This window comes from Papilio polytes, unplaced genomic scaffold, assembly GCF_000836215.1.
Source record: "Papilio polytes unplaced genomic scaffold, Ppol_1.0 DF823177.1, whole genome shotgun sequence".
In the NCBI taxonomy this organism is placed as follows: domain Eukaryota; kingdom Metazoa; phylum Arthropoda; class Insecta; order Lepidoptera; family Papilionidae; genus Papilio; species Papilio polytes.
The window spans coordinates 3,052,720-3,071,175 of NW_013526027.1; the positions used below are offsets into that span (position 1 = coordinate 3,052,720).

The 18,456-nt window shown below is 35.8% G+C and overlaps 1 protein-coding gene across 1 annotated transcript in view; it reads right to left on the reverse strand.

Annotated features, from left to right (window-relative positions):
- LOC106105079 (stress-activated protein kinase JNK) overlaps positions 1 to 6,036 on the reverse strand; it is a 7,152-nt gene extending 1,116 nt beyond the window's left edge. Inside the window, exons 1-9 of the mRNA XM_013285305.1 lie at positions 5,957 to 6,036; positions 4,440 to 4,573; positions 2,996 to 3,125; positions 2,508 to 2,705; positions 2,236 to 2,370; positions 1,881 to 2,010; positions 1,076 to 1,233; positions 484 to 609; positions 5 to 85 (exon numbers count right to left, since the gene is read on the reverse strand). Coding sequence (XP_013140759.1) covers positions 5 to 85; positions 484 to 609; positions 1,076 to 1,233; positions 1,881 to 2,010; positions 2,236 to 2,370; positions 2,508 to 2,705; positions 2,996 to 3,125; positions 4,440 to 4,573; positions 5,957 to 5,959 — 1,095 coding nt within the window. The 5' untranslated portion in view covers positions 5,960 to 6,036. The remainder of the gene's footprint in view (positions 1 to 4; positions 86 to 483; positions 610 to 1,075; positions 1,234 to 1,880; positions 2,011 to 2,235; positions 2,371 to 2,507; positions 2,706 to 2,995; positions 3,126 to 4,439; positions 4,574 to 5,956) is intronic.
- Positions 6,037 to 18,456: the final 12,420 nt, after the last annotated feature.

Consider the following 18,456-nt stretch of genomic DNA (forward strand, 5'->3'; position numbering starts at 1 on the left):
CCACCTCCTGGTAGATGAGCTGCTTCCACTGCTCCACGGTGTGCTCGCGCTCGTCCACCGAGTGGTCGTAGGACGCCGGCGCGGGCTGCACGCAACAATTAAACACTTTAACAATAGATCCCGCTTTAACATCTTCACACGATTGTCCCGGTGTAATACCACGACTATAGAGAAGACCGGCGTGAATTGTCAGTCTGTCTGTCTGTCTCAAAGTCTGAATTGTATGTGCGGTGGAGGCCTAATTTTACTCTTATTCTTCCAATTTAATCCTGTCCTTACTTATAAGGAATCTCAATCTAATCTTGATCTTTTCTACTATCAATTCCATTCTTAAATGGAAAGGGAAAGTGGAATTGATAGCAAAAAAGACACATAACAAAAAATATCCTCTTTACGTGCGTCTTCTCCGTTGATTAAGAGAGGGAAATGCTACAATTACGAAAGCTCTGGGGGTGTAGAGGGGGTGTAGGGGTGCGTACTGACCGCGTTGACCTCTCCCTCGTCGTACCAGACGTTGATGTAGGGGTGCAGCAGCGCCTCGTCCACGGAGATGCGGCGCTCGGGGTCGATCACCAGCATGCGGGACAGCAGGTCGCGAGCTTGCGACGCCTGCACAACATTCTATGTTAATACCTTCTAGATACTTCTGTACGTCCTAAAAAACCTCTTTACACTCGCTTAGCTAGATTATAGCGACCGAATCACATCGATTCTAGTGTGGTTCAAACATTTTATTAGCACTGTTTTCAATCGCTGGTTTGAATTATGTGAATTCTAATCTTACTAATATTATAAATGCGAAAGTTTGGATGGATGGATGTTTGTTAGAGTTTGTAGCCTAAACTACTGAATGGATCGATATGAAATTTGTCATAGATGTAGAGGATAATACGGAAGAACGTGTATAGGCTACCTAATTTAGATATTTTTTTGTCCTTACGGATGGAATCTCATACTACTTTCCGTTTCCATCCGTGACATTTTTATCGGTGTTGTGTCTATTTTAACTATGTCGATCTCAATAAATGGATTATACATTTGTTTCTGTTATTGTCAGTGTTGTTTGTGTCGTGACCTTGAGGCGGTTGTGTTCGTTGGAGTCGCTGGGGAAGAGTATGTCTGGGAAGAGGCGCTCGAAGCTGTAGCCGGCGTAGCGCGGCCTGTTCTCCACGTAGTTGCGCACGGTGGGCTGCAGACGCGCCATGAACGCCGCCGACGGCGTGCCCAGTTGCTCTGTACACACCGTCTTATATTAGCTGACCCTGGCCTGGCACAGGACACTGGGATAGAACTCTAAAATAATATCGATGGGTGAAAGGCTATTTGTTTTAAGCCCCATTAGGTTAAATGTTCAGGAGAGTCATTCAAAGTTTTTAGAAATAAAGCATAAAAAAACTTAGTTGAAAGATTTTCAGACTGGTTTTAGACTGAAATCACTTTCTTTACTTTTCTATAAATCCTGCATACTTCATTGTTTATTAACGACCCAGAAAAAATCACCTATGCTTGATATATTACATGTAATATATCAAGCATAGGTGATTTGATAGATGATCGTGGTCAAACTCTAGCTTAACAAATAATAAAAAAAAAAAAATGTAAGTCATTATCGCCTAAAATGGCGATTTTAACAAATAGGCTTTCACCCGTCGGTATGTAAATAAGAAAATTATACCCGCTGTCCTACCCCTGTTAACTGTTTTCATAACGGTCAAAGGTATATTTAAACGCCTAAAACGATAACACAGTAATCTCTCTATAACGCCGTTGATGGTGCCGCGTTATATGAATTCCCAACACAGAAATAAATCGCATTATAGAAGAGTTCTTAATAATTATTGGGTATTGTTTAAGATGAAATAAGAGCCCATAGGACTTACCAATAATCTTATTCCACTGGTCGATGTGGTCTGTGCCGGGGAAGAGCACGCCCCCGCGGATCATCTCCCCCATGATGCAGCCCACGGACCAGATGTCCACGTTCTCCGTGTACCCCATGCCCAGGATCACCTGATCACATCATACTATTATTATAAACTAGCTATTCCCGTGCGGCTTCATCCGCATTAAATTATCTATAAAGTATATTTTATTGCTTACATAAAAAAATCTCAATTGTAAACGTCAAGATTCAAAGAAAAAAATGGCAACCTTGCTTCCCACATGAAGGATTTTTTTTTAATTTCTGAGGTGGTGGAGTGGGAGTGTGAGGTGGTGGTGTGTGGGTGTGAGTACCTCCGGCGCGCGGTAGTATCTGGTGACGACATAGGGCGTCATCATGAATGTGGTGCCGGCCGTGCGCGCCAGACCGAAGTCCAGGATCTTCAGCGTGCAGTCACTCTTCACCACGATGTTAGACGGCTTCAAGTCCTGGTATAATATACATAAAACTTAATAGAATCGCGGGAAAAGCTAGTTATAGATAAATAATTTTTAAATAACCATATGCAAGAAATATTATGAGATATGACGTCATAGTCCTTAAATAGAAAGATTTTATCTGTTACCCTGTGTATGATGCCTGCGAGATGGAGATGCTTGATGCCGCAGAGCATCTGGTAGAGCAGGTAGCTCATGCGCTCGTGGTCCAGGTCCATCTGGATAACCTGGCACAAGTTGGCGTCCATCAGCTCCATCACCAGGTATACATCCTGGAACTCCTCGAGGCTGCGCTGAGGCGTGAACGCGTTCAGCAAGCCGATGATCTGAGGACAGAACCCATTGTTCTCTTACCATACAATAAAATAACCCACGCTCTTAAGTATGGTAAGCAGAGACCATGGACCTTCATTTTGTTTACCATACATTTACAAACATCAACATTATCAGAAAGTATTTTTGAATTTAGTTTAAATTAAGAGTGAACATTCATACTAAATTTGAAAAGAATAACTTTTCAATAGCTTTACAGCTCTCAAACTCACCCACTTTATAAAAAAAACAATAACAATTTTAAAGTGTTACGTCAATAAAACCCTACTTTAACATTACTTACATTCTTATGATTAACGAGTTTCATAAGCTTGAATTCTCTATAAGCGCGCTTAGCGTGCGTTACATTCTGGAATGGACGCGACAGCTTCTTGATGGCCACGTTCTGCTGTGTCACCGTGTCGTACGCCGCGCTGCAATACAACTGACAGCTTCATCACTTGTCACATACCAATACATGCATTTTAATCCTGACTCCTGTCATATACTGATTGGACGTAAGAAATGATTTATTAAATATCTCCATTGTAAATATTCAATTTTTTTATTAAAGAAATATGTATCTTTGTGTATAACTTTTCATTTCTCGACTCTCTACATATCGGAATAAATACATCAAAAAGCACATTTTAAATCTATGTACTACACATTGATATTAAAAAAGATCAAATTAATTTCAAACACAAAACGTTATCAAATAAATCACGATGGTTTTCAGAATATTAAAAATATTCAAATCCATAAGATACATGCATATAAGTAACAATAAAACACATTTATAAATCAAGAAATAATGATATTGTAATGGTCAGAGAAACTGTTTAGTGTCAACAATAAAAATAATTAAAAAGACAATTAATTGTTACAATAATAGAATAGTTAGTCAAAATATTAAATGGCGAAGCGCCTTCATTAAGTTAATTAACAATATTTTTATAATTCATTCCAACTTTTGTCCTGCATATTAAAAAAAATCCCACTTAATCTAATATTATGGCTACCCATTTTACATTATCCTGTTTACAAATTATGAACTTCAAGTTGGTATAAACTATACACATCTCTTTAGTAAGTTAAAAACATCGTAACACGTAAAACTCAAACCTATCCGAGAAACATTATTGAAATTTAAACAAACAAAAGACTATCAATAATCCAATTAGCTGCTCTTTTACGAATTTTTAAATAAAAATATCTTTGAAAACTTAATTGATCTACATATTTGACCTGATTATGCATCTAAATAAAAACGTAATTCGTAAACTGCATTTATTGATTGTAAAATATTACCTATTTCACAATAAAGTTGTACACTAAGAAGCGACTTTCCTTCCAATCCAGTAAGATCACAGTTCTTACGGTAATAAATTTTGTACCATGTTTTCGAAGTGAAATTGTACACGAGTTCACAAATGAAACAACCGGACAGTAAATACTCGCTGAAGTAAAAGACATAGAAGAAAGTTAGAGATCACACGACAGACAGATGTTAACCGGTGAGGATGTGAAGCGAGTGATATTAGTCCAAACACCAAAGCTTATTAACAGGTCACAAGTTTCAAAAAGGTAAGAAGCGTGTCACGACAGACAGACGCTAGAGTTCGGAATTGTCACGGGTTATAAAACAGGATGGAAGACTGTTGGAAGTAGGGTAGTGTAATGTGTAAGGGGGAGGAAGGGAAGTGTGGGTGAAAGCGTGAAGCTGGCCTCGCGGCGGAAGGTCTTACCACACCATGCCCTGCGCGCCGGCGCCGCGCCGCACTAGCTCGCTGTACCGTGTGGGCACAGTGAACACCGTGTCACCGAAACTCACAGAGTAAAACTGAATCATCTCTACTCGTCTAACAATACCCGGCATCAGCTATAAACAAAACACATTATATTGGCGGTGCTGAGTGCGTGCTGTGGTGTGCCGGTTAACTCGTCCACTGATTGTAAGAAATACTAATCGATTAAAGTATTCGATCAAATCTATCGGAATCTGACCATAACTTTTGTTATAAATACGTTTTCTGAATTGTCAACATTATCTTTTTCTCATATGAAGTTGTAACAGAGCAAATAGAAAAGTATAAGTTCAGCTTAAGTGGAAATATGTACAGGTCAATGCAGAGTCCTAGGTAAAGCCAAAAGAAACCAATCTCCATAGAGAAAAGATTATTTACAACTTTGACTATCATCTACATTTTCCAAGTTATAATGCGTGAAGATGAAGTGCAAAGTGAGCATGCTCGAAATGATCGCATGTGGATGATGAAAAAACAGACAGAAGTGTTTCAAGAGGAAATCTAAAAAATCATAAAAAAGGAAAGAAAAGTACATTACATAATCATAGAATAGAAATTTGATGTTAGTTCAATAGATGAGTTTTTAAATAGTACAGATAACCTAAATATTTATCAGATTTTCTGAAAAAATTAACACAGTATCTATTCTTAAATGAAATATAGATAAAAAGCCTAGTTAAAAAACATCGAAGTAAAGGCTTATTCAATTATTTGTAGTTTACAACCTAAGAATTAAAGTCAAACAGCGATTATGGGGATTTTAAGACACTTTCTATAGATAATTTTCTGATAAATGTGTTCCTTGAAGTAAAAGTAAAAATAAGGAAAATTCCATTTTTATTCGACTAACTATCTTTCACCGTTAAAAACAATTGTAGAAGCTACTCAATATAAGTGTAAAGTCTCAACAACTTAGAAAACAACTCAAAACAAAAGAGATGCGAGGTTAACTTGAAACTACAAAAAACTGGACATTGAAATGAAGCTCACTGAAATATTCAAAAAGTTTTTAAAAGACTTTCAAACCTGCAGTTTATTGCATTTTTAATTAAACTGTCTTAAAATATAGATATATAAATCTCAGACTTTAAATCAGATTTCTGAACAGGTATATTCTCTTAAAAGTCTAGAATTAAACAATTTAATGCTTGTCTTCAGTAGATAGCTTATTGAAATCTATTGTCACTATATCTTACAGATAAACAAAACGCTACGCTACAATAAATTGATCTTCAACTTTAGAAAAAAGACTTACATTTGTGTCTTTTTAATTTTATTACTCCTAAAAAAAGTAGTAATCACGGAAATGATGACTGGACGAAGGTTAAAGTAAGATTGCTCACTTTGTTTCCGGAATACAAGATGTTAACCGCATGTTGTATCAATACATTCCTGCTTACATAGTAATAGATCTTATTGCTGGCGTAGTATACGAGGCAGTGTATGTTAGTGCTCACCATACGATCCCTTGCGCGCCGGAGCCGATTGGCTTGAGGTTCTGGTAGCGCTTGAGGATGGTGAAACGCGTGTCGCCCACCTCGACGGTGTAGAAGTGAGGGTGTCGCGGCGGGGCCGACATGGCGGTCGCGGGCGCCGCGTGGGGCATCAACCACCCCTACCTGACGAATATATTAAATTAACAATAATCAAAAATACTTTTAACTTGGATTAATGTCACATGTCCGTAGTGGAGATGAGGGCGTCCACAGTGCATCGCCAGCTCGATCTATCCAGGACTAAGTTTCTTTTACATCAAAAATTGGCTTTGTCGTGATCAGAGTTTTCAAGAAAGGTAAGAACCATTTTAGGCAAAATGTTGCTTATCTTAGAATAAATTCCTAATTAAAATGTATCGTAACAACATACGCCTGTAGCCTTTGGTAAATTTAAGATACCATGTTACAAAGGAATTGTTGCTAACTTTAGTGGCTTGGCTACATGATATAGTTGTTTCGATAAAGTTATTTAAGCGACCTTCTCTCTCCTTAAAGTCATTTTAATTCTGCGTAATAAGACAAGTGCCTTCAAAAATATCAATTCTTTACTAATATTATAAAGAGGAAAGACTTGTATTTTTAAATTTTTGTATGTCAAGCAACTCAAAAACTACTGGGCCGATTTTAAAAATTCTTTTACCGTTAGAAAGGTAATTTTTTTTTTAATTACACGCGGGCAACAGCTAGTTCACAACTATTTTAAGACACAATAGTGATAAAAGAATTTAGGGACTGAATGATTTTATGTACCAATATGGATTTTATGTATTAATATGTAAAATAATTTGTATAGTGTAAGTGACTTACTTGACAAAGTTATCCGCGTAGAAGGAGTGCAAGCAGTCCATATATCGGGGCAGGTTTGTGCTTGCTTCGGAGTGCGGAAGCGAGTGAGGAACTTATGGCGTGCAGTGCAGCTGACACGGGCAGTCGGGCAGTAGGGCAGGTAGGCAGTCGGGCAGTCAGGCGAGCAAACTAGTGGAAGACTTCAATTTACTGATTGTGTCTGTAACAAAATATTTGACACAATTATCAATTTATTACCAACACTTTTTTACAAAATTCCTTATTTACACAAGTCATACATCATATTAAATTGCACAAGTCGTATAGACTATAATAATCTAAAACAATATTAATATTTAACAGTGGTAGTGCCCGCTTTAACATCTTAGCACTGCAGGGCACGCCTCCAGTAGTATCACGACCACACAGAAGACAGGAGTCAAATGGAAGCAATTCCCTGTTTCGTCTGATGAGTGTGGTACCGGTAATTTAAGTCCTTTTCTCTTTACCACCCTTTTCTTAAAGGAGAGGATGGTAACGGGAAGTGGATTTGGCGGTGGAGGGGATGCGTAGGAAGGGGAAATATCCTCTTTATGTGCGTCTCCTTCTCCGTCGGAAAAGGGTGGGCAACGCATCTGCCATTGCGGATGTCTATGGGCAGCGGTCGCTTCGCCATTTGGGCGGATTCGGGTGGCCGCTAGCTCGTTTGCCACATTATGTTATAAAAAAAATGATATTATTGTTCGCACTGTAACAGTCTGGCTTGCTGGCGCTTTCATTAAAACTATTTAGTTTCCTTATTACTCTGTACGACTAAATTTCTCCTCAACGAATATCGTTATATCCTTAAATTAGAAATACTTGTGAATTCGTAAAAAAATAACACTAAAGTTTAATATCTCTTTTTATTAAGATAATTTTGATTTGGATAAACATAATGAGGGCGTGATGGCTCACTCTGACTCGGCGTTAGGTTGAATCTCTTCTCGTTAATTCGACTTCACGGTAAAATTGCTCATTTACATTTTTAAGTATACGGTCGCCTCCGACGCCGTTTACTTAATAATGTAATGAGATGAAATTTATATTTTCTTCCATCTCAAATATTTCCATTTTTTCCTTTGAAATTTTTTTACCTCTGCATTTCCTCATAGAAAATACTTACCCAATTACAATTAATGTCTACTTTTTTATTGTGATCACTTTGAAAAAAGAAAAAACATCTATTTACAAAGTTAAAGGCCGATGTTGCAAAGATATATAACATTATAGACTGGCATAAAACTAGGCAAGGGCACAATGGAATCGATAGGAGTTACGTACACATGTGACGGAAACGAACTTAGACACGGTTTATTCAAGGCTGAGACAAACTCTACTTAAGACCACGAACTTGAAAACCCTAGTAGATTCAGACTTGGCGACTAAAACGTTTTGAGATACATCATTATACGTACAACTCCAGATAAAAAAATCCAGTACCAACATTCTTTTTTAAACGGAAAATGTTCATAGTAAGAACGTTTATTTTTGTAAAAACTTTACTATTTCTGTTTCCAAGCGAGATATCTCAGAGCATGCAAGATCGAGCAAGTGGGCCGAGAGCGGAGAGCAAACGCGACGTCGTCACTTCACGGACCAAGACGTAGCGTGCCTGTTATATTGTGTAGGGCGACCAAGAACGAAATATAGAAATGTGGAAAGGGATATAAAAAAGAAATGAACATAGAAAATTAAAAGTAACATTTTTATTTCTGTCGTAGTAAGTGTAAAGTAAAATATTACTATAGATATGGAATAGAAATGAGAAAGTCGAAAATTTTAATATTACCACTTTGAAGAAGTCAACAAATGAAAAAGGCTCGAGATTCACTTAATATTTACTGAATGTTTCTACACAATTAGATCCCACCAAAGTAAACGCGTCAAAATCCCGCCGTAAACATAGCTTTTTACAGTCTGTAAAAGTTAAGGCAAACTTCGTCAGTAAAAATAAAGTAGCTACGTAACGCGTAGCTTTCGTTTACAGAAGAGAAATCCGAGAGATAATTAAATATTAAAGTAAGAAAAGTTTTACTTATTAAGAGTTTCACTTAACTTTGAGAATACATTTTACTTTTATAACACAACTTTGTACTTATCATATTACATACACTACAAATTAGTTCATAATTTACTTTTGCTTTTCTGTCAAATAATTTTCGCCTATATTATATTTTATTACTGTAATTTCTTATAGAAATTCATTTATTTACTGGTAGTACAAAGTTTAATTATTTTCCGAAAATACATGTTATTTTTGCGTACAATTAACATGTAGGTCTCGAAACTAATAAGACTGTCTCACATTTTGCAAATTCATGGACACATCATCCGACAAATTAGGTCTGAGTGTCCGTCGTAATGAAAGTCGTTCTCCGGAGTTGAGGGACGTATCTTTTAAAGACAAACTTAAAACAAACTTCCTTTGACAAGTTGACCTGGGCCGAGCTTGCAGGAGCGCTAGCGATGCATCAATTTCTAAGTGCTACTTTAACTTAATTAATAAAGAGAAAACTTTGCATTATAAATATAAACGGGTATAATTTTAGAAGAGACGTTAAAGCAAATATTGACGGGATGAAGCTAATATATTCAGAGCTTGGATACACAAGAGGGAGAATAGACAGGGACTAAAAACTAATATGTAACTATAAAGTAATAAAAATGTAAATAAGTACGACAGCTCTAGAGTTTCACACATATGTTTGAAATTCAACAGTGTCACCTGGTTTTTAGAGCAAACATATCTTTATGAATGCAAATTGGAAAACAGCTCGCAACATGACCCACTAACATTTAGTTAAAGATGGAAGTTTATTCATCTACGTACTTCACGATTTATGTCATTAATGTGAACACCACACTTAGATCCACTTTCCACTAGCACGACTAAGCGACTAGGCGACATCTAACCGCTTATGACTAGATTTTATGAGATGCAGTGAATATTCTGCATATATTGCTCACAGAAATAGTCGCACGAGTCGTGCCTGTGGTAAGGGGACTTATTTTTAGCTGTGACGTCACCTTGCGGTGTTAGTGCGTTGAGGTGGACTGCTGTAGTGGAGAGAAGCATGTCAAGTGCAGGGAGTAATTGGAGCGAGAGGAACCGCTTTGACTGGCTGTCGAGTATCTCACGGGTGGAGCATGTTTTTGCAATCATATTCAGACAAATTACCTTCATTAATGATGACCTGAATAATATTTGATGTAGAAATAAATTTCTAATATTTACTTCAATTTCGTTTTAAAATTATAGAATACTTGCTTTCGCCCGCGACTACATCCGAGTGGGATTTTAAAAAGAAAACAAAAGTGAGTAGCCTACATGTTCTTCCAGACTATCCTCTACATCTATGCGAAATTTCATCAAGATCCGTTCAGCCGTTTAGACTACAAACTCTAACAAACATCCATCCATCCATCCATCTAAACTTTCGCATTTATCATATTAAGTAAGAAGTAAGACTAATATTTTTCTAATAACCCTTATTGTTAAATTATTTCTAACACATACCATTTTTTTTATATTACAATGAATAAAATTCCATATGTATTAAGTTCTAGTCACGTTAATATATGGCATTAATATTTCTCTCAAACTTAGTTTCTAGTATAAAAGCATAAGCTTAAAGCTGTGCCAGACTGCCGACTGCCGGCGCGTTACGTAAGAAGATTAAGTGGAACTTTTGGATCCGTAAATGTACAGAAAAGCTTCTGTCCCTACTTAGGAAAGAATTCTTGTGAAAACAGTAATATGGCTGTTTGAGAAATAATTTTAACTGACACAAGAAGGTTTTATTATATCGGTATTTACTATTTTTTTATAAATTTAGAATTGTGTCGAAACAGTTAAATTTGTTAACAAAATTTCTTCAAGACGAGACCAATACACGATCTCCCATAACCTTGTAAGCGAAATCCATCAGTACAAATAGGTATTGCTATGTAACCACTCGGCAAGCCGCCAGAACAGCACGCGAAAAATTACCAATTTGTTACAACCCTGAAGTTTTCGCTTCACTCGTTCCCGCTACTATAAATGCTTACAAGCACCTTATGCTAACTGCCTAAGGTTCCAAATGCTTCGCTACGCTAGCCCCTGTAGTTCGCCTATTACCAAGGATCCGTACGAAATGCGCCCCAGAGACGGGGCTCAAATCAGAACAAATGTGCGGTCTATTTATATAGGAAGGTGAAATATTTTTCGTATAATCAAGCCTCATTACAACATACTTGAATAAAAAGGCGGGTTGAGTTCAAAACATCCTGTATAGAGTTATTCATGCGAATACGTACTTACCTTTTTTATCATGATTTTCATAAATAACACAACGAGGCTTTTTTTTAAATTATATCTGCATACTCATATTTCAAATTAAAATGGAACAAAGCATTTTTTATGATGTAATTTCAGTAAAATATTTTATTATTAAGAGATAATTTCAATTTTGCATTCTCGAGCATCAAACACATCACATGCGACTGGAAACCGATGTCCCGAGGGAGCTGTTTGAATAGAATGCGCATGTCGCCAACTGTCGCAAACTGTAGCCAAAAGCTACGATAGTCCATCGCCTGGGAAATGTATTCTAGATAAATGCAACGCCACTAACATTTCTCGTTACAGTCAAACTTAGTGACTGCTTGTTAGAACATAGAAACTATTTATAAAGATGATTTATTCAAATTAAAAGTATTATAAAATATGCATATTTTGCACTCGACTATCGACAAGAATTTTCGATGTTTTTCTTAATTCTTAGATCCTAGTAAAAGGGAAAAAAAGTACATTTATCTAATATCCAAACCTAAAGTATGATCTTGTTAAATTTAGCTTCTAAAAATCTTTACTATGGCTCTTTTTTAATCAACACACTTTCCAAAGTATCGATAACAAACGAGGCAAGTTTTTAACTGATTTTTTCCCTCAGCCACGCCACCAATTGATTAATGTACTGCGGGTGAATATAAATTCAAAAGGTAATAAATTGTCGCAACCGTACCAACTTGGTATAAAGTAGGATGCTTGATTTCATACCTATTAGGTTCAATTTTTTTTTATAATATAAGGTGGCAAACGAGCAAGCGGCCACCTGAATTCACCGAAATGGAAAGCGACCGCTGCCCATAAACATCCGCAATTGCAGATGCGTTGCCTACCTTTAATTGACGGAAGAGGAGACGTACATAAAGTGGACATTTCCCATTCCTATGCGTCTCCTCCACAGTCAAATCCACTTTTCCTTCCCACCCACTCCTTTTAAGAAAAGTGTGGAAAGGGGGGGGACTAAAATTAGGCCTTTCGCACCACACACTTTCTGTGTGGTCGTGGTATTGGAGGGGGCGAGCCGGCCCAATCGCGCGAAAATGTTAAAGCGGGCTCTACCACTGTAGAACGGGCATTTACAATGCATTAGCATTATTTTATAAAATATAAAACAAATTTAAATCAATCGTATAAACATTTTTATTTTCTATCCGTAACGTTCAGAAATACGAGTTTTACTTGAAAATAAACATTTTCATTTGAATATGAGAGGGTCGCATCTTACTTCGAGGAAGGCAACAATGGAAAAGGGAAGTTGCTTTTTAATCTTCTTACTTCATATCGGAAGTAATAGATTTTTCCCATTCGAATATTCAATTAAAATTAATCCTTCAGTATGATACAAGAATGATACAAATAGTATTTTTTAGATATAAGACGTGGGATTGAATTTTAGATCACCAAAGCACCATAAACACCCCTAGAGAAAAAAAATATCACCGGCATATTTTAAACACTTGCTAATAATACATGACAGGCGTTTTTCGCAGTTCAATTCCCTGTGCAACCACTAACATATTCCGGTAGCTACGGTGGGGTTCACGCGTAAACTTTGTCTACGAACTACGAACTGTTGCAAAGTAGGCTAGCGCGCGCTCGGGGAAATTAGCGCGAGTGTACTGTGTTATTGTTATTTGTCTAGCTTACTTAGCTATACATATGTAGGCATGAATAGTTTATTTAGCACCTAAATTGATATAGACGAATAGCAATTTACCGTGTCCATTTATAGCCTTAAATACTTCCAAATGTGAAAAAACTTAACTACTAATATAACCTATAACCTATGCACATAATAAGTATAATTTAATAAATGATGAAAGTTTTTTTTGTAACATATTTGATTAATAATATTATTGAAATATAAAGACAAGTTTTATATTCAAAATCTACTTAACTCGCAAAGAAAATTTAGTCAAATAATCGATATCTCGTAATCGAAATACAATCGTAATAGAAAACCTCCCTTCGTAGGGAGCGTCCGTTCACCGAGCGTAGCGGGGTCTACGCGATTGCTACGTCGATATAAAAATTCTTTCTCTATCATTGGACGCGATTACGAAGGCAAGGGATTTCGGCGAGTATCCGATCCGTGCGATGTATTTATGATCCGAACCCGGACCCTAGGGGGTCATTATCGATGCGAGTTATTATTGAGGGCGTCGATACTGATTCGCTGACACAGAACTAATATAACATTAAATGGAATAAGAAGTAACAGATTTATTTCCGGAATTATTTTAAAAAAATATGTAGTAGGCAACTAAGTTACTGACTGTCAAACTTTTAATAAAAATGTATAAGAAAAAATGCAAAATTGATTAATGTAACTAACGCAACTTTTAAGACCTTAGAACCTGACCAAAGTTTTTAAATAAACTAAATAGATTATTTGGACCTCAACACATTCAATGCTATAAAATTATATGTATCAACGTGCACAGTCCCACGTTACTGTAAGTGTTTAGTAATTGCAATTCGGTGTGCAGATAGATCAGTAGCTATTAACGTTCGTGTGTTCATCGGTGAGGGATCAAGGGTAACTCCTTTGTGGGAAACTTTGTACCGAACAACTCATCGAAGCGAAAAGCCTTTCCAGTCGAATAACATTCATCACGGTAAGAGGAATTAATACTCACAGTTATCTATTTAGCGTTAAAATGCGCTTTTCGTGCGTCTTGGAAGGAAGAGAATTAAACCCTACATTCTATACTTCTTTGATAAAAATTACGGAGTAACCGTCAAAATATTTGCTCAACCCTATCTTAATTCCAACGTAACTTTTAAGTTGTTTCTGCAATTTCGTCATCGTATACTAAGTAGCTGTAAATCAAAGCTTGCAAAATGTCACGTGCACAAATATTTTAGGAGCACGTGTCACGTTCGGTGGTAAATTGTACAATGATTGCTAATTAAAGATGTTGGAAGGAAAATTTCCATTTGAGCGGCTTCGTTGTAACTTTTCGAGGATACTTTATAAGGCGGGAGAGGGAGCTAGAAGGGAAGGGGAGCGGAGATCGGTCGATGCCATTTGCTACTGACTTTTAAACATTCAGGAAAACTTCTATTGTTGTACTGAAACAGTACGTGCATTTGAGTTTTTAAAATAAGAATTTAAAACAACAGCTGTTTCACGATTCCTGATTGACGAGAACTCCATTGTTTACGAATATTTTAGTCTAGAATGTACTTGAAAGTAAGCTTATTAAACTAATAACATTGAAAGCTGCTTATAGTTACGTAGATAAATAACTACTGGATAATTTCTTACAATATTAAATAGGTGTGTTGGGTGCAAAATACAACCTCTTTGGCTGACAAGCAGTACGAATACAGTCAAAGAAGTTACGTACTGGCCACCAAGACGTTTGCTTTATTACTTATTAAAAAGATATGTTTAACAAGAGAAGGAAAAGACGCTTACAAAAGTCAAGATGTGATCGAGATAGAGTTTTATTAAAATAATTGTAAATATGTAAATAAGTTAAATAAAGATGTTTTAGTTGGAAAAAATTTTCGTTTTGTATTTTTGGCTGCCGCGCTGTCTGTAACAAGTTAAAAAAGGTGGTTGAACTTTTTTAACAATATAACTGTTATACATATACATTTTTAAAAAGGAGGTAGAGTCCAATAGCGTTCTGTCATCTCAGCAACATAAATCATGGCCCGGTTTCCGCACGGGGAAACGAATGCTACGGTAATAAAAATCCATACCGAGCTAGCCCCAGATGTTTTATTCTCAATGTGTGGTACAATACAAAGCGATTTGTATAATACAAAGATGTTCATGAAATACTTGAACTTACTTCTTTTGTTGTAATCAATAAAATTTAGCTTTTAATATATCATATTAATCTTACTAAAATAAATTTAAAAACTTTAAACTTTAAGATGTTTGTTAGAGTTTGTAGTGTAAACGGTTGAATGGATATCGGTGAAATTTGACATAGACGTAGAGGATAGTCTGGAAGGTAGAAGATTCAACAGTGGTAGAGCCCGCTTTAACATCTTCGCACGAAATGGCCGGTTAGCAATAGCTAGTTCATGAATAAACTAACTAGTCAACAGTTTGCAAACGCATGTAATAAAATAACATTTATTACCGCAAGCTGGTATTAAAGGAAGTAATTACACACGTTAACTACTAGAATCATATCACCCTTTGACATGAAAATGTAACTCTCATTGTTTCAAAGATTTAAGAAATTAGTGATTTGTTGTGTAATGGTTTATAAAAAGAGCGACATTCCTTAGCACGACCTCGCGCCGTCTGGGCAGCGGTAAACATCGTCTGGTATGCGTCTACGCTGCATACACGCGGACGCATTTATTTATACGACTATATAAATAACCCGTCGTTATGGCAAGTCTAACAGACTTATATCTATGAAAGTATGAAATGTCGTCTACACTAATATAAAGAGAAAAGATTTGTATTTTTGTTATTTGATTCATGTAAAAACAACTGGGCTAATTAAAAAAATCTATCACCATTTGAAAAGTAATTTATCTGTGAGTGACATAGGCATTTTTTTATTTATATGCGGACGAAGTCACGACCAACAATCAGTTTATATGATAAAAATATTCATTAGAAATTAACATACTAATGTTTCCCATTCTAAAACATTCCTAGAAAATATAAAATTATAAACTCCCTCATTTCCTCTGAAAAACCGTTTAAAAACACCGAAAAAAAAAATATTACATCATTGTTTATGGCAATATTAAAATTTTCAATTTAAAACGATATAACTAAAAAACACAAGAAAGAGCAATAAAGTCAATTGAAGCGTAAAAGTATCTTATTGTTTGAAATGAAGGCTGTCTTTTTTTCAGGCTTCATAGGCCTAACAGGCGTTATCTTAGTGGTAACACCGCACAATCGCTCGTTTAATTTCCGCTGAGCATTTCAGTCGAAATGCTTTTGCATTACTACATAGTTTCTTTACCGGTCCACTTGTTTACAAAGATGTTACATTTACTAAATAACATTTTTATAAGAAGCAGCTTATTTTAGACTGTTTTTTTTTAATGACAATCGGTAAATTGTAAGAGCGGGCGCACACCTTGGATTAAACTATCGCACAATTGTTGTGCGTTTGTCGATCGCCGACTGTTTCACAGCCAATTCAACTGTTTAGTTGCACAATTAAAATCTAGTAGTGTGCGCATAGAAATCAAAGCGAGACTATACAGTTGTACGATAGTTTAGTCAAAGGTCTGCGTTCTAACATGTCGGTAATGATAAAATAACATTATTTCAAATCATATTTCTGACTCTAGAGATATTAAAAGTTTTTGATAGCAGGGTTTTATTTAATAGGGTTTTCTGTAGTAGAAAACATCCTATTACATTTAGTAAACGGACGCTAGTAACAAACTAAATCACTTTGATAAAGGAACAGATATTTCAACGTAAATACTTCAGTCTGCAGATTATTCCTTATCGCACTAACTTAGCAATAGTACTCAAGTTTACGTAACTTCCACAAAGTTATAAAGACTTATCTGTAGATTATAGGCAACTAAGAGATCTAGCTTACTAGATTTTATTATTACGTTTACTAACTCTTGGCACCTTTAACCTATAAAATTGTTTATTCCTTGCGACTTTGGTAAAGTGGTAAGATAATGTTTTGTGGATCTTGTTTTATATCGAACTTCCTTTGCAAGATATATATTGGCTAGAAGCCATTAAATACTTTAGTTACAATTTATCTTATGTCTTTCGACATTTATTTACATTAAATCTTTTGATTAATATCTCACTAATCTTACTAATATTATAAATGCGAAAGTTTAGATGGATGGGTGTTTGTTAGAGTTTGTAGCGTAAAAGCTTAACGGATCTCGATCAAATTTGGCATAGATGTAGAGGATAGTCGGGAAGAACACATAGGTTACTAACTTTTAATTCTTTTAATTCCACGCGGACGGAGTCGGGGCGAAATATTATAGTAGTTAATTTCTCCTCTAATATTAAGATTATCCCAGTTACTTGTAAACAACGGCACTATAAATGTCTTGCAGACTAATTAGTATTTAAGCATAAAACGGCTAGACTGCGACTCTAATTATGTTTCATGGAATTAATTATGTATAATTAACAACAATGCAGTTTGCTGCCCGGAGCTACGGTAAGCTAATGATGCGTAACGATAGCTTAAAAGTTATCTAGCGATACGCTCCGACTGCGCTTACGTAATTTAATATTAAAATCTTACTAATATTATAAAAGCGAAAGTTTAAATGGATGGATGTTAGAGTTTGTAGCTTAAACTTCTAATCGGATCTAGATAAAATTTGGCATGGATGTAGAGAATACTCTGGAAGAACACATAGGTTACTCACTTTTGTTTTTTTTTTAATTCAACGCAGACGGAGTCGCGGGCGAAAGCTAGTATTAAATAGAAATAACTTTAAAAAGTACAGTTTGTTTTAAGTAAATATACATGGGTTCGGATTAGACCGTAAGATAGCTATTGTAAAACAGATGAAAAAAAAGCCTAGCCATACAAATGTTAGTGTGGAATTGCATTGCAATACTGTAAGTGCACAAAGTTTAAACTCAATAATGGCATAGCATGTAGTTCATTGTGGTCCACGCCTGGAACTATCCAGACCGAAGACAGTTTAAAATAGTTACGCGCTAATATAAAAATTCCTGCGGGAGGAAGGAAACGTTCATTGGACGTCTTTGATAGAACTTGGTCTAGGACTATAGTTTTATTACAGACTAGCTGTTCCCGTGTGGTTTCATCCGAATGAAATTGTGAAAATTTCATTTAATTACTTACATTTGTCAAATTATCAATTTCAAATGTCAAAATGACAAACCATGGTAATCTTACTTCCTTGATGTTGGCAGCTTGAAGCTTATAGTCCCTTTCCCACATTTGGGTTTTATCCAATTTATTTACCCCGTAAGTTTATTAGCGTGAAAACATATAGCCTAAAGCGTGAAGTAATTGTAGGGCTTTTTATTAAATAAATAATTAATCAAACATATGCTGTGATTGCTGACATCTTACGCCACAAAGTAATGTGTGTTTACGCTTTATTATATTAGTAGAGATGGACAAATGTTCGTAATTTCCTTATTATTTAGCAGCATCAGGCTTTGTTTACCTATTTTTTATATTTAGACCAATATATAATTTGATAGAAAGACGTATCTTGTTTAAACAGCGCTAGTAGGGCGTTTCCTTTCCTTTTTGTTAATAACATGGGATGTAACTTTTCAATATTCACAATTCAAACAAAAAAAAACTAGAATCTTCAAACTTCCATATTCTCAAAG